The following is a 14,461-nucleotide window of genomic DNA, read 5'->3' on the forward strand; positions in this document are numbered from 1 at the left end:
GAATACTTGCATGCAAGTAGAGCTAATGGCATCAAGGGCAGCTTTTTTCTAGCTTTTACTTGAAAAATGTACTATAGGCATGTTGACTGTTGACTGTCAATGTGAGAACAATTTAACTATTGTGGATATTTTCTATTAATACATTTTTTCAAAGATTCCAATATTGTTTTAAGTGTTTATTGCATAATATAAGCTTTGCATGACCAAATCTAGCATGTATTTTGTTATAGGTTTGGAGTTTAACAGTTTTATAGCTATGGGTAGTCTATCGCAATTTACTTTCTTATAGATTGTACTGTAATGTGTTAGAATTAATCTGGCATATTGGTTAATTTGACCCAGCATTTGGATAGATTACTGAACAAATGTGTAGTTGAATGAACCCAGAATTGTAGTTAATTTGACCCAGCATTTGGGTAGAGTATATGACACATATATGTAGTTGAAACAACCCAGAATTGTACTATACTGTCTTACACACACTATTATAGTCATACACACACACTATTATACTCATACGCACACTATTATAGTCATACGCACACACTATTATACTCTTACACACACTACTATACTCATATGTATAGTAGTGTGTACTAGTATACTCATACACACTACTATACTCATGCACACACTAGTATACTCATACACAGTATAGTGGTGTGTGTGCTTGAGTATACTAGTGTGTGTAAGAGAGTATACTAGTGTGTGCGTATGAGTATACTGGTGTGTGTAAGAGAGTATAGTGGTGTGTGCGCGTGTGTATGAGTATAGTGGTGTGTGTGAGAGCAAATATGAATAATTTCCTAAACGGCCTGTCATGTATTTCTACTGTGATCTATATCTCTACTGTGTATTTCTACTGTGATGTGTATTTCTAGTGTATTTCGACTGTGTGTTATGTATTTCTAGTGTATTTGTACTGTGTGCTGTGTATTTTGATCGTGTATTTCTATTGTGATGTGTATTTCTACTGTGATTTGTATTTCTACTGTGTATTTCTATTGTGATGTGTATTTCTATTGTGTATTTCTATTGTGATGTGTATTTGTGTATTTCTATTGTGATGTGTCTTTATGCGCATGCGCCGCAGTGTATGCAGCCTGTTCCAGTCGCTCCTGCTAACTTTAACTTTGTGTTCAACTTTCTCCTTTTTTCTTTATCTTACTTGTTCTGTTGAACAATGGGGGAATAAGATGGACGAACTTTCAGCGCTAACCCGGAATCATCAGGAATACCGGGAATGTAGTCTGATGATTTTCTCGGAGTCATGGCTATACACGGATGTTCATGACCACAATGTTTCCATGGAGGGTTTCCACACTGTCTGGGCTGACAGGGACTGCACTATGAGCGGTAAGCGCAAAGGATGGGGGCTTGCTGTTTATGTGAACAACAGGTGGTGCAATCCTGGTCACATCACTATCAAAGACCCCATCTGCAGCCCGGATATTGAACTGTTAGCTGTGGGTCTCCGTCCCTACTATGTAGGCTACCCGGTGAATTCTCACATGCTATTGTCGTGGCTTCAGACCCCCCCCAACTTCTTGAGCACCTCACACCCATCCCCCACTCCTCACACCTCCTCTGGCTCCCATGCTACCTGGCCTCCTCTCATTATGGACTCCAACTCTCCCCCTCCTCGACCTGCACTGTTTACACCGCTTCATGTCAGGAGACAGCTGAGCAAACTCCCCACCGGTAAGGTTGCAGGCCCTGACGGTGTCAGCCCACGGGTTCTCAGAGCCTGCGCCGAACAGCTCTGTGGAGTGCTTTATCGTGTCTTCAACATGAGCCTTAGCCTCTAGAAAGTCCCTGTGATATGGAAGACGTCCTGCCTCGTTCCAGTGCCAAAGACGCCGCAGCCCAGTGGTTTCTCGGACTACCGACCGGTGGTACTGACGTCACATATCATGAAGACCCTTGAGAGACTCGTCCTGGAGCAGCTCAGGCCTATGGTCAGGCCGCACCTGGATCCCCTCCAGTTCGCCTACCAGCCCCGGATTGGAGTCGAGGATGCCATTATCTTCCTGCTGAACCGTGTCTACGCCCACCTGGACAAGCCGGGGAGCACTGTGAGGGTCACGTTCTTTGACTTCTCCAGTGCTTTCAATACCATCAGGCCTGCTCTACTGGGTGACAAGCTGACGGCCATGCTGGTGGATCCCCCCCGTGTCCTGGCCGACCACAGTACGTGCGCTTGCGGCACTGTGTGTCAGATGCTGTGGTCACCAACACCGGGGCCCCACAAGGGACTGTCCTCTCTCCTTTCCTCTTCACCCTTTACACCACGGACTTCAGCTACCAGACAGAGTCGTGCCATCTTCAGAAGTTTTCTGATGACTCTGCTGTTGTTGGATGTACCAGCAAGGCTGAATACAGGACTGTGGTGGACAACTTTGTCACATGGTGTGAGCTGAACCACCTGCAGCTCAACACAACAAAGACTAAAGAGCTGGTGGTGGATCTGAGGAGAACCAGGAAACCAGTGACCCCAGTTTCCATCCTGGGGCTTATGCCACATTATTGTGGACATTGTTGAACACTACAAATATCTGGGGGTGTTCATAGACAATAAACTGGACTGGACTAAGAACACTGATGCCCTTTTCAAGAAGGGACAGAGCCGCCTATATTTTCTGAGGAGGCTCGCTCCTTTAACATCTGCCGGACTATGCTGAGGATGTTCTATGAGTCTGTGGTGGCCAGTGCTATTCTGTTTGCTGTTGTGTGCTGGGGCAGCAGGCTGAGAATAGCAGACGCCAACAGACTCAACAAGCTGATCAGGAAGGCCAGTGACGTTGTGGGAGCATCTTCAGCGAGAGACTAATTGCTCCAAAGTGCACCACTGAGCGCCACAGGAAGTCATTCCTACCTGTGGCCATTAAACTTTACAACTCCTCCCTCTGATCTGACTCAAATGGCTATATATATATATATATATATATATATATATATATATATATATTTATATATGTATATATATGTGTATCTATGTATATTTCACATATGCCATATTTTTTATTGCACTGTATATATGTACATACTTGGAGTGGTCATTGTACACTTGAGATTGAGATTGTCTACTATATTTTTCTATTTTATTTTATTTTATTTGTTGTCTACTTTACTATTGCATTTATATCTATCTCTTGTTCCATTCATGCTGTATTTTATCTCTGCTTTGCATGGAGCATCTGGAACTACAACAATTTCCCCCCAGGGATTAATAAAGTATTCTGATTCTGATTTCTACTGTGATTTGTATTTCTACTGTGTATTTCTATTGTAATGTGTATTTCTACTGAGATGTGTATTTCTACTGTGTATTTCTATCGTCTGCTCTTTATTTCTACTGTGTATTTTGACTGTGTGCTATGTGTTTCTTTTGTTTTTGCACTGTGTGCTGTGTATTTCTACTGTGATGTGTATTTGAACTGTGATGTGTATTTCTACTGTGTATTTCTATTGTGATGTGTATTGCTACTGTGTATTTATCTTGTCTGCTCTGTATTTCTACTGTGTATTTCGACTGTGTGCTATGTATTTCTAGTGTATTTGTACTGTGTGCTGTGTATTTCTACTGTGTATATCTACTGTGATGTGTATTTCTATTGTGATGTGTATTTCTACTGTGTATTTCTATTGTCTGCTCTGTATTTCTAAAGTGTATTTTGACTTTGTGCTGTGTATTTCTACTGTGTATTTCTACTGTGATCTATATCTACTGTATATTTCTACTGTGATGTGTATTTCTAGTGTATTTCTACTGTGTGCTCTATTTCTACTGTGTATTTCCACTGTGTGCTATGTATTTCTAGTGTATTTGCACTGTGTGCTGTGTATTTCTACTGTGTATTTCTACTGTGATGTGTATTTCCATTGTGATGTGTATTTCTACTGTGTATTTCGAATTTGTGCTATGTATTTCTAGTGTATTTGCGCTGTGTGTTGTGTATTTCTACTGTTTATTTCTATTGTCTGCTCTGTATTTATACTGTGAAGTGTATTTCCACTGTGTATTTCTATTGTCTGCTCTGTATTTCTAAAGTGTATTTTGACTCTGTGTATTTCTACTGTGTATTTCTATTGTGATGTGTATTTCTACTGTGTATTTATATTGTTGGCTCTGTATTTCTACTGTGTATTCCTATTGTTGGCTCTGTATTTCTACTGTGTATTTCTATTGTCATGTGTATTTCTACTGTGTATTTCTATTGTTGGCTCTGTATTTCTACTGTGTATTTCTCTTTACTTCTCTGTATTTCTACTGTGTATTTTGACTGTGTGCTATGCATTTCTAGTGTATTCATACTGTGTGCTGTGTATTTCTACTGTGTATTTCTACTGTGTATTTCGATTGTGATGTGTATTTCTACTGTGTATTTCGACTGTGTGCTATGTATGTCTAGTGTATTTTGACTGTTCTATGTATTTCTAGTGTATTTGTACTGTGTGTTGTGTATTTCTACTGTGTATTTCTATTGTGATGTTTATTTCTATTGTGAAGTGTATTTCTACTGTGTATTTCTATTGTGATGTGTATTTCTACTGTGATTTGTATTTCTACTGTGTATTCCTATTGTGATGTGTATTTCTACTGAGATGTGTATTTCTACTGTGTATTTCTATTGTCTGCTCTTTATTTCTACTGTGCACAATAGACATACACAGTAGAAATACACATCACAGTAGAAATACACAGTAGAAATACACAGCACACAGTACAAATACACTAGAAATACATAGCACACAGTCGAAATACACAGTAGAAATACAGAGCCAACAATATAAATGCACAGTAGAAATACACAGCACAGAGTCAAAATACACTTTAGAAATACAGAGCAGACAACAGATATACACAGTGGAAATACACATCACAGTATAAATACAGAGCAGACAATAGAAATACACAGTAGAAATACACAGCACACAGTACAAATACACTAGAAATACATAGCACACAGTCGAAATACACAGTAGAAATACACATCACAGTAGAAATCCATTGTAGAAATACACAGTAGAAATAAACATCACACAGTGGAAATATACAGTAGAAATACACATCACAATAGAAATACACAGTAGAAATACATAGCACACAGTCGAAATACACAGTAGAAATACACATCACAGTAGAAACACACATCACAATAGAAATACACATCACAATAGAAATACACAGTAGAAATATACAGTAGAAATACACATCACAGTAGAAATAGACATCACATTAGAAATACACGGCAAACAGTACAGATACACAATAAATACATAGCAAAGAGTCGAAATACACTGTAAAAAAACACATCACAATAGAAATACACAGTAGTAATACACATCACAATAGAAATACACGGTAGAAATACACATCACAATAGAAATACAGAGCCAACAATAGAAATACACAGTAGAAATACACATCACAATAGAAATACACAGTAGAAATAAACAGCACAATGGAAATACACATCACAGTAGAAATACATTGTAGAAATACACATTACACAGTAGAAATACACACTAGCTGTGCATAGCACACAGTGGAAATATACAGTAGAAATACACTTCACAATAGAAATACACAGCCAAAATACACAGCACACAGTACAAATACACTAGAAATACATAGCACACAGTAGAAATACACATCACAGTAGAAATACACATCACAATAGAAATACACAGTATAAATATACAGTAGAAATACACATCACAGTAGAAATAGACATCACAATAGAAATACACATCACAATAGAAACACACATTAGAAATACACGGCAAACAGTACAGGTACACAATAAATACATAGCAAACAGTCGAAATACACTGTAGAAAAACACATCACAATAGAAATACACAGTAGAAATACACTGCACACAGTACAAATACACTAGAAATACATAGCACACAGTCGAAATGCACAGTAGAAATACAGAGCAGACAAGAGAAATACACAGTAGAAATACAGAGCAGACAAGAGAAATACACAGTAGAAATACAGAGCCAACAATAGAACTACACAGTAGAAATACACATCACAATAGAAATACAGAGCCAACAATAGAAATACGCAGTAGAAATACACATCACAATAGAAATACACAGTAGAAATAAATAGCACACAGTGCAAATACACTAGAAATACATAGCACACAGTTGAAATACACAGTAGAAATACACATCACAATGGAAATACACATCACAGTAGAAATACATTGTAGAAATACACAATAGCTGTGCATAGCACACAGCAGAAAAAAACAGTAGAAATACACAGTAGGAATAAACATCACACAGTGGAAATATACAGTAGAAATACATATCACAATAGAAATACACAGTAGAAATACACAGCACACAGTACAAATACACTAGAAACACATAGCACACAGTCGAAATACACAGTATAAATACACATCACAGTAGAAATACACAACAATAGAAATACACAGTAGAAATATACAGTAGAAATACACAGTAGAAATATACAGTAGAAATACACATCACAGTAGAAATAGACATCACAGTAGAAATACACATCACAATAGAAACACACATTAGAAATACACGGCACACAATACAGATACACAAGAAATACATAGCAAACAGTCGAAATACACAGTAGAAAAACACATCACAATAGAAATACACAGCAGAAATACACCGCACACAGTACAAATACACTAGAAATACATAGCACACAGTCGAAATACACAGTAGAAATACAGAGCAGACAAGAGAAATACACAGTAGAAATACAGAGCCAACAATAGAAATACACAGTAGAAATACACATCACAATAGAAATACACAGTAGAAATAAACAGCACACAGTGCAAATACACTAGAAATACATAGCACACAATCGAAATACACAGTAGAAATACACATCAAAATGGAAATACACATCACAGTAGAAATACATTGTACAACTTGTTTGAAAAACCTTTATTCATTGAAATACAACATAGTCTACTTCACAGTTCAAAAACACACGTCTCTCGCTCTGAAATGCTCAAAGTTGACAGAAGTGAGTTTTCACCATAATTGCCATGATATTTATCCAAATTCAACTATTCCTGACAAAGAAAAATCCTTGAAAACAGTCCCTGTATGGTCCATGTCAGGCCCGTGCAGAGACCTTTGGAGGGGCAGATGCTCAAGAAAAAAAAAGGCATAAAAACTATATATATATATATATATATATATATATATATATATATATACATATATAGCAGTAATCATCATGATGATGAGAAAAGAAAAGACATTAACTTACAGTAAGGTACTACCTATGCTGAGGATGAATTTACTTGCTGAGGGAGCTACTCTATCAGTTGAGCTATAGGCCTACATCAGCCATAATGCTGCGCCGTGTCTACCGTTTTAAGAGTTGTCTGCGGTAAAAAAGCTGGCCCCAACCGACTTTTAGCTTTATCACATCAGCTATGGAGGACTAAACATGACTTAAGTATAAATAAATAAATAAATGCATGAAGAAATGTATACATAAATGTTGAAATAAATACATAAATAAATAAATGCAGGAATAAATAAATACATGCATAAATAAATAAATGCTGAAATAAATGAATAAATAAATAAATGCTGAAATAAATGTATCAATAAATAAATAAATAAAAGAATAAATAAATAAATGCTTTATATTTATTTCTACATTTCTGTACACCTACATTTATTTATTTCTGTATTTCTGTGTCCATATGTTAATGAGGTAGGAGGTCCTAACCTCAGTCAGCAGCATGATTGGTTACAGGAGTGTGCTCGATGCGGTCGACTACTTCTGCCTTACTAGCAGCGCTGATGTTGTTGGCTACCAGCCCGCCCGCTCAGCTAACCCTTAGCTGCAGTTCTGATTTAGTTATGGCAGTTTTTGTACGAGCAATTGCGAATGAATTGCGATCATTAGCGAACCATGCAACCAACGACTATGTTCAGTTTCGTCTGGATAGATTGATGGATGACTTGGCTCAGCTCAACGCCGGTATGGATGTGCAAACTGAGCTATCAGTGTTAGACGGTCTGGAAGAAGTCGCCCGCCAACTTTACATCCTGTCAGAGACAGAAGAAGGGACCCTTGGACGTCCGTCGTACAATATACCCCCCACTTTAATCGAAGCACACCTTCTCTGGGGGCACACCGCTAAGGAAATAGCACAGGTGTTCGGAGTGTGCGAGAGAACAATTCGTCGGAGGATGGCACAGTACGGAATAAGGTACTCCGGATTGTCTTTTTGTCTGGTTTCCCGTTTAGCTTCTTTTAAAGGTGGCAATATATGTGTGCAAATTCACAGAGATATTTAACTAGCTAGTGTTTATTGATGGTAAAGTTGCTCACCTTATCTCCAAATACCACTGGGAAATATACTGTGTTTATCTTATATAGTCTAACATTAGGTGCCAGTTGAGCATAAAATGTGTGTTAGTCTAAGCTTTTAGTATAAATTGTTCATGATATTGTAGCGTCCCTAAATGAGAAGCTACGACACGTTGATATGGGTTTTCTTTTCCTTTATTTATCACTTGAACACAGGCTACTGTGGGCCGTAGCCAACGCCAAAACAAAAAAACTCGCTGCCTCAAAAGTGCACACACACGCTAACATCGCTCCTTCCTGCATTCACCCGCAGACCTCTCAAACAACCCTGACCTCTCTCACTCTCAGCCAATCACAGACAAGCTATCTCACACACTCCCTGTCATAGGTAGCTGAAAATGACTGACAGGCTTCACAGTTTCTAAACGCGGAACACGTTCACTGACATTAAGGAAAACTCAGTAACTGCCTCAACAAACCTTGGTTTAACACACAGTATCACACAGTGACCTACACATCACTTTATCAACCCAGTCCGTTACAGTATTATAGAACATTTATCCCTACAATAATGTCTCTTTGCACTGCTCTGTAATCTGAGTTTAAGTTAACTAAAAATTAACTAACGTTACTGATATTAACTTACATTAATATGCACTGGGAGTAGGTCTAACAATACTTGATGATATAGGCCTATATGCTTTGGTTTTCAATGACAGATGGACTGGTGACTAACATGCTTATATTACTGACAAACTTAGTGTAGGAGCCAAAATGGGTTTGGCCTGTATTATTAATTGTTTATCCTGCACATGCTCTTTGGTTACTATTATTTCCGGCAATTAACACCTGGGTGTAGATTCACGGCATTTTACCTGTTTCAGTTGCACGGCGGTTCTGGTTAGACAAAGAGGGTGAGTGGGGCTCGATATTTTCTGTTGACCGTTTCGTTTTATTTCCATAACGTATCGTTTTGTTTCCATATACTTATATCATTTTTTGTGTCAATAAACACTTTAAAAAAGTCACTTTGAGTCAAGAATGGATTTATTCGAGCGTGTCGCAGACAAGACCCCACTGAGTCTCTTAGCGGCCTTTTAAATTGGACAATTAGTCGCTACACTTAGTTTATCATATGTACTCCTTACAGGTAGTGGATTTGTGCTGCTGCATTTGTTGATACTGTACATGGGTGCCATTAATTAACATCTTCAGTTTGTCGGATAATCTGTAACCCTATTTCTGGAGGAAAAGTGAACAGAGTCAGATGTGACATTTCAGCACAATTGCATTAGTTTGATACATGATAGTGTTGCATTTATAAACTCATACAATATGAAAGATTTTAACTTAAATTATAAATAAAATTAATAAACTGATAGGTATTTAGGTTATTTCTACAGGACACAGCAGCTGAGTTTAGACTAAACAGGAATGAGGTTTGTTTTAGGTGACATCGATTTAAAATAATCTAAACCTTTCACTGCAGCTAACGACAGAGCAACAGACTCCTTGTGATCATTGTTTTGTTTGTACTGTGAGATAGGAGACATTACTTTTTTGCCTCTTGTGACTTTTTTCTTTCATTTCATTTCATTTTTGATGATCAGAGTCCACAATCTATTAACTCCAATAGAGGACAACAGTCTGGATGAAACTGTGACCCAAATTCTGCAGCAGCATCCCATGTCTGGATACAAAATGATCGTTGGGCACCTGAATGCACAAGGCATACGCATACAAAGTAAGGAATTGTATTTATTACCCATTCATTTGTTCGGGGGTTATTTTATGTTGGGATTTGGCCTACCTGCTGATTTACTCACAATGTGAGGAAACTGCTTTATTTAGTGCTAGTCTGGATTTGTGAATTCACTGCCAGATTGGGGAATGCTTTTTTTTTTTTCAGTACACCATATCTGTGCATTGTTTTGCCTATTATAGGACAGCGTGTCCAGGAATCCATGCGGCGAGTGGATCCTGGTGGAGTTTTGATGCGCACCCTTCAGCTGAACCCAAGAAGGCATAGGAAGTATTCTGTTAGAGCACCGAACAGTTTATGGCACATCGATGGAAATCACAAACTGATAAGGTATCAAAAAAACATTCCATCTAAAAAAAAAACATCTCAAGCATCCACTTTATTGTAGATTGTACTAATGTAAGATACTTACTACCCAGTTTAGTGTATATCCAGAGCAGTTTCAAAAGCCCATCTATCTATTTTAATTAACCTACCAGTGTCACTGAAAGCCAGACTAGGATTTATCAATGGTGGATGGATCAAATTATTTAATTCATCAATGTTCTTGTGCATGCAAATCAGTTTTACTGAGCAGATTATGAGCTTTTCAACATTAACGTTAGCGTTAGTGTAAATATTGAAAGAGTTGTTCTCCTATTGTCTCTCTGTAATCTATACTGACCAGGAGAAGATTACTATTCTAGTGTGATTCCAATGTAAGTGATGACAAATCTACAGTCCTCATTCTGTAGTTCAGCTGAACTTCATTCTGAAGCTAATATGAGGCTTCAGCAGTCACAGAACAAGGCAACCCATCACTTACAATAGAATGGTTAGCATTAGATTTTCCACAGCCAGTATAGATGGACAGAGGAACAACTACAGCGACCAAAAACTCTTTCATCATACATGTGGGCATGTGAGCATTGTTTGAAGACAAACTTAAAAAAAAAATCAACTTGTCCTTTTAAGAGATTAAAATTAAACTTTGTCATTAACTGTTATTTAGACTGAATATTGAATACATCACTTATTACCTATTTAATTCAGTTCTAATTTACTGTGCTTATCATTGATGGGAGTGTTGTCATACACCAACAGTAGGTAAAAGTATTGGGTAAAGGTATTTTCCTGTATGTTGTGTCTTTGTTCATTGTAGGTAGAATAAACAGTTTTTCCTTTATACCCATCAGAATTGAAAGGCTCTGGAGAGACGTTTATGTGGGAGTTCTTGATCTCTTCTACACCATCTTTACCAACCTTGAGAGAGAAGGCCTTCTCAATCCTGACAATGAAATGCATCTCTATGCTCTGCACTGGTGCTTCGTGCCCCACATACAGAAGCACCTTCAGTTTTTCCAGCGTGGCTGGAACTGCCACAGACTACGCACTGAGGGCAACCACTCACTGCTGCAACTGTGGACTCGCCATGAGCATGAGGCGCAGCAGGGCCCCATACAGGTTTGAATTTATTCAGTAATTCTGTTTTACTTTAACTTTTAATTTCCTACATGGGATATTGTCAACATTATCTCCACTTTATGTCCATTATAAAGTGCATGTATCAGTAGCAAAATGTAACTAATCGTGGCTTGTTGTTCAGGAACTAAATGTGATGGATTTATATTGCCTATCATTGGCACTTTCAACACAATAAGGTATTGCTACAATGTTGTGGTCAAACAAGGAGCAGTGATTTAGAGAGAAAATAATACATATTAGCTCTCAAAATTAATGTATTGGCTCTTGGAAATCGTAGTCAAGCTCTTTCTGATGCCATAGCTGTTTTTGGGGCATATACAGAATCCCAGATGAAAAACAAGTGATATTTTAAACTAGGTTCTGTAAAATGAATGAATATGGCTTACAGTCCTGTAGACATATTTACCATAAAAATCTTTAAGACTTTGATTTTGATTGACCCTTAACCTCAGCTCTTGCAATTGCAGGTTGACATGGAGTTTGGAGTTGACTGGACTGGACCGAGTGGTCACCGTCAGCCTGGTGTTGTGGTCCCTGAAGTTCAGCTGCAGCGCTCACTGACTGACCAGGAAGTTGCAAGTCTACCAGACCCTGATGTCCCTCTGTCCAATGTGATGGATGCGTATGTACAAAGTGTGAGCTTATTGTCAGAAATGCTCCAGTAAATCCATATTGCTCAAGTTCTGATAAAGAAGCCGGTATTGTGGTTTAGCAGTTCTGATATTTGTGTTGAATCGCATTCTTATTTGCCAAAAACATCTTTGTTTCAAGTGTCTAAAATGATTTTTTTTTTTTTTAAGTAAAAAGAATGGTAATGACAGCATTTTTATTTTATACCAGATGTCAAAACTTACATTGTACAATATGACTGCAAACAAACACTTTTTGCAATAAGCAATTTTTTTTAACCATTAAGTTTAAAGGAATTCAGTCATTATCGACTCACCCACATGCTGATTACAAATCCGGTGTAGTTTTTTATTCCTCAAAGTCCAGTTGGAGCACGGCGCTGGTACCCTCCAGCAGTAAACATGGATGTAACGGCTGCAAAAGGCGCCCGAGAGAAAAGGTCCATAAAACTGCACAACAACGTTGTACACGTTAGTACACTTTTATAGCCTATGCCGTCGTTTCGAGAAAACTCTGGATGTCGCCACTTCAGGACACTTGGATTGCAGCGGACGAGCAGTATGGAGGAATATTACAACGTTTTTGTGTGCACAGACTGGCTCCAAATTGACAAGATGGCGGTGCTCATATCTGTAATATTTAGGCTTCACTTTTGTACAGTGGGAGTATCTATAAAGTTGATCAAGTTGAATTATCAGTATTTAAATTGAATGAATTAATTACAAAAATATATTTATTTTTTTCCCTGACATCATCTATTATTTTTGTAGCACACTTGAATGATCCACAGTGTGTTTGGAGTTGTATGTTTTTTTTATTTCCTCCTGCAAACATAAACGTGATGCAGCATTGTAAATCATGCACTGCTCTCTGAGCTTCATCTGAACAACACAATGCATGTATTGACCTGCCCTGACAAAGAGCGACCCTAAACCACAAACTCCCTCTTGTGGTGAAACTCTGGAATTACAATGCCTTACTCTTGTCCTTTGAGCCACAACAATTACCAAACAGTCCATGTCAAAACAAATAAACAAATATATAGGGGGTGTCCTTTTAAGCCACTGTCCCACATTTCTATCGTCCTAGCCCCAATTTGTATCAATAAAATCATACTTGAAAAATCGTACCAACTTGATTTTCTCACGAATATCAAGGTCAGCACAGTCCTTAATATCGATTGTGGCTTCTTCTGGGGATCCACCAAAGAGCACATGCAGGATAGCTGGGCTCAGTCCACCAAAGCATGGCCCATCATGTAGAAATGAATGACCGATCATTCGACCAGCAACAACAAAGAAGTCACTCTCCAAAAGCAGATGGGAAGTGGAGGGAATCCGATGATCTTGTTCCCCTCAAAAAGAAGAGTTCCCCCTGGCACTTGAATACAAAGAGAAAAGCAAAGCATATAGACAGTAATGTAAAGGACATAGATATTTAACTATCATACAGAATTAGTTAAGGAAATATCAATCAGCCACTGAATATTCTGGTTGATCCTGTAGAAACCTAAAGGTTCACAGCAGCGACATTCACATTTATGAAAAAGGTTAGTATTCTCTGGGTATACGTAAAGGTCTGGGAAGACAGATCTGTTTTCAGTCTGGAACTGGTACCAACCAAACACCAAAGTGAATATTTACTTACCAAAATTTATCTCAAACCCATACTGAACATTTTTGACATGATGGTTGCAAAGAAATGGCGAGTCACACCATCACCAATTGCTGGATCTCCTGAAAAAGCAGAACACACGGTACAGACATCAGTTAAATGAAAACTGTAAAAAATATATATATTTTTTATCTTTAGTTTTGTATGTGTAAGCAATTTACCCTTAAGTGTGCATGTCAAGGGGCAAGCCCACTCAACATAAGCCATCTTATAAAAAGAAAGGAGTGCCCTTTCCCTGTCCACTGCACTGTCTCGAAGATCCATGGTAAGACTTAAAAATTTTCCAGTTGCGTGCTGACTTAAAATGGCTTCTTTGAATCTCTTTGCTGACTCTGTAGGATTTGGTGCAATTTGCCAATCTAAAAGTAGTTGTTCAAATGCTCAAATTAATACTGGATCAATTAATATACAGAGTGCAACAAGTTATTGAAATAAATTATGTAATATTTAATAACGTAACAAACCAGGGAAGCCTCTCTCTTCAGTGGGATCTAGATCAACCATCTCAGGAGCAGGCACACAACCCTGAGGTGGCACCGAGTAGTTTGAGTTGTTGGCCCTTGATGTCTCCCTCACCTGTGGCC

General features: G+C 38.1%; 1 protein-coding gene and 1 long non-coding RNA gene across 2 annotated transcripts; one reads left to right on the plus strand and one right to left on the minus strand.

Moving 5' to 3' along the window:
* Positions 1-7,834: 7,834 nt before the first annotated feature.
* Positions 7,835-13,332, plus strand: LOC311274731 (uncharacterized protein). Its single transcript, XM_084382654.1, has 5 exons — positions 7,835-8,246; positions 9,958-10,091; positions 10,292-10,439; positions 11,285-11,552; positions 12,041-13,332. Exons 1-5 carry the CDS (start codon positions 7,894-7,896, stop codon positions 12,236-12,238), a joined length of 1,101 nt encoding a protein of 366 aa, XP_084238780.1. The 5' UTR covers positions 7,835-7,893; the 3' UTR covers positions 12,239-13,332.
* A 27-nt stretch (positions 13,333-13,359) lies between these two features.
* On the minus strand, positions 13,360-14,200 carry LOC311274732. Its single transcript, XR_014624782.1, has 3 exons — positions 14,039-14,200; positions 13,851-13,939; positions 13,360-13,583 (listed from the first exon to the last, which is right to left on the minus strand). It is a non-coding gene; the product is annotated as an uncharacterized lncRNA (long non-coding RNA).
* Between the last annotated feature and the right edge of the window lie 261 nt (positions 14,201-14,461).

This window comes from Pagrus pagrus (genome assembly GCF_965226575.1).
Source record: "Pagrus pagrus genome assembly, chromosome: 19".
Classification (NCBI taxonomy): domain Eukaryota; kingdom Metazoa; phylum Chordata; class Actinopteri; order Spariformes; family Sparidae; genus Pagrus; species Pagrus pagrus.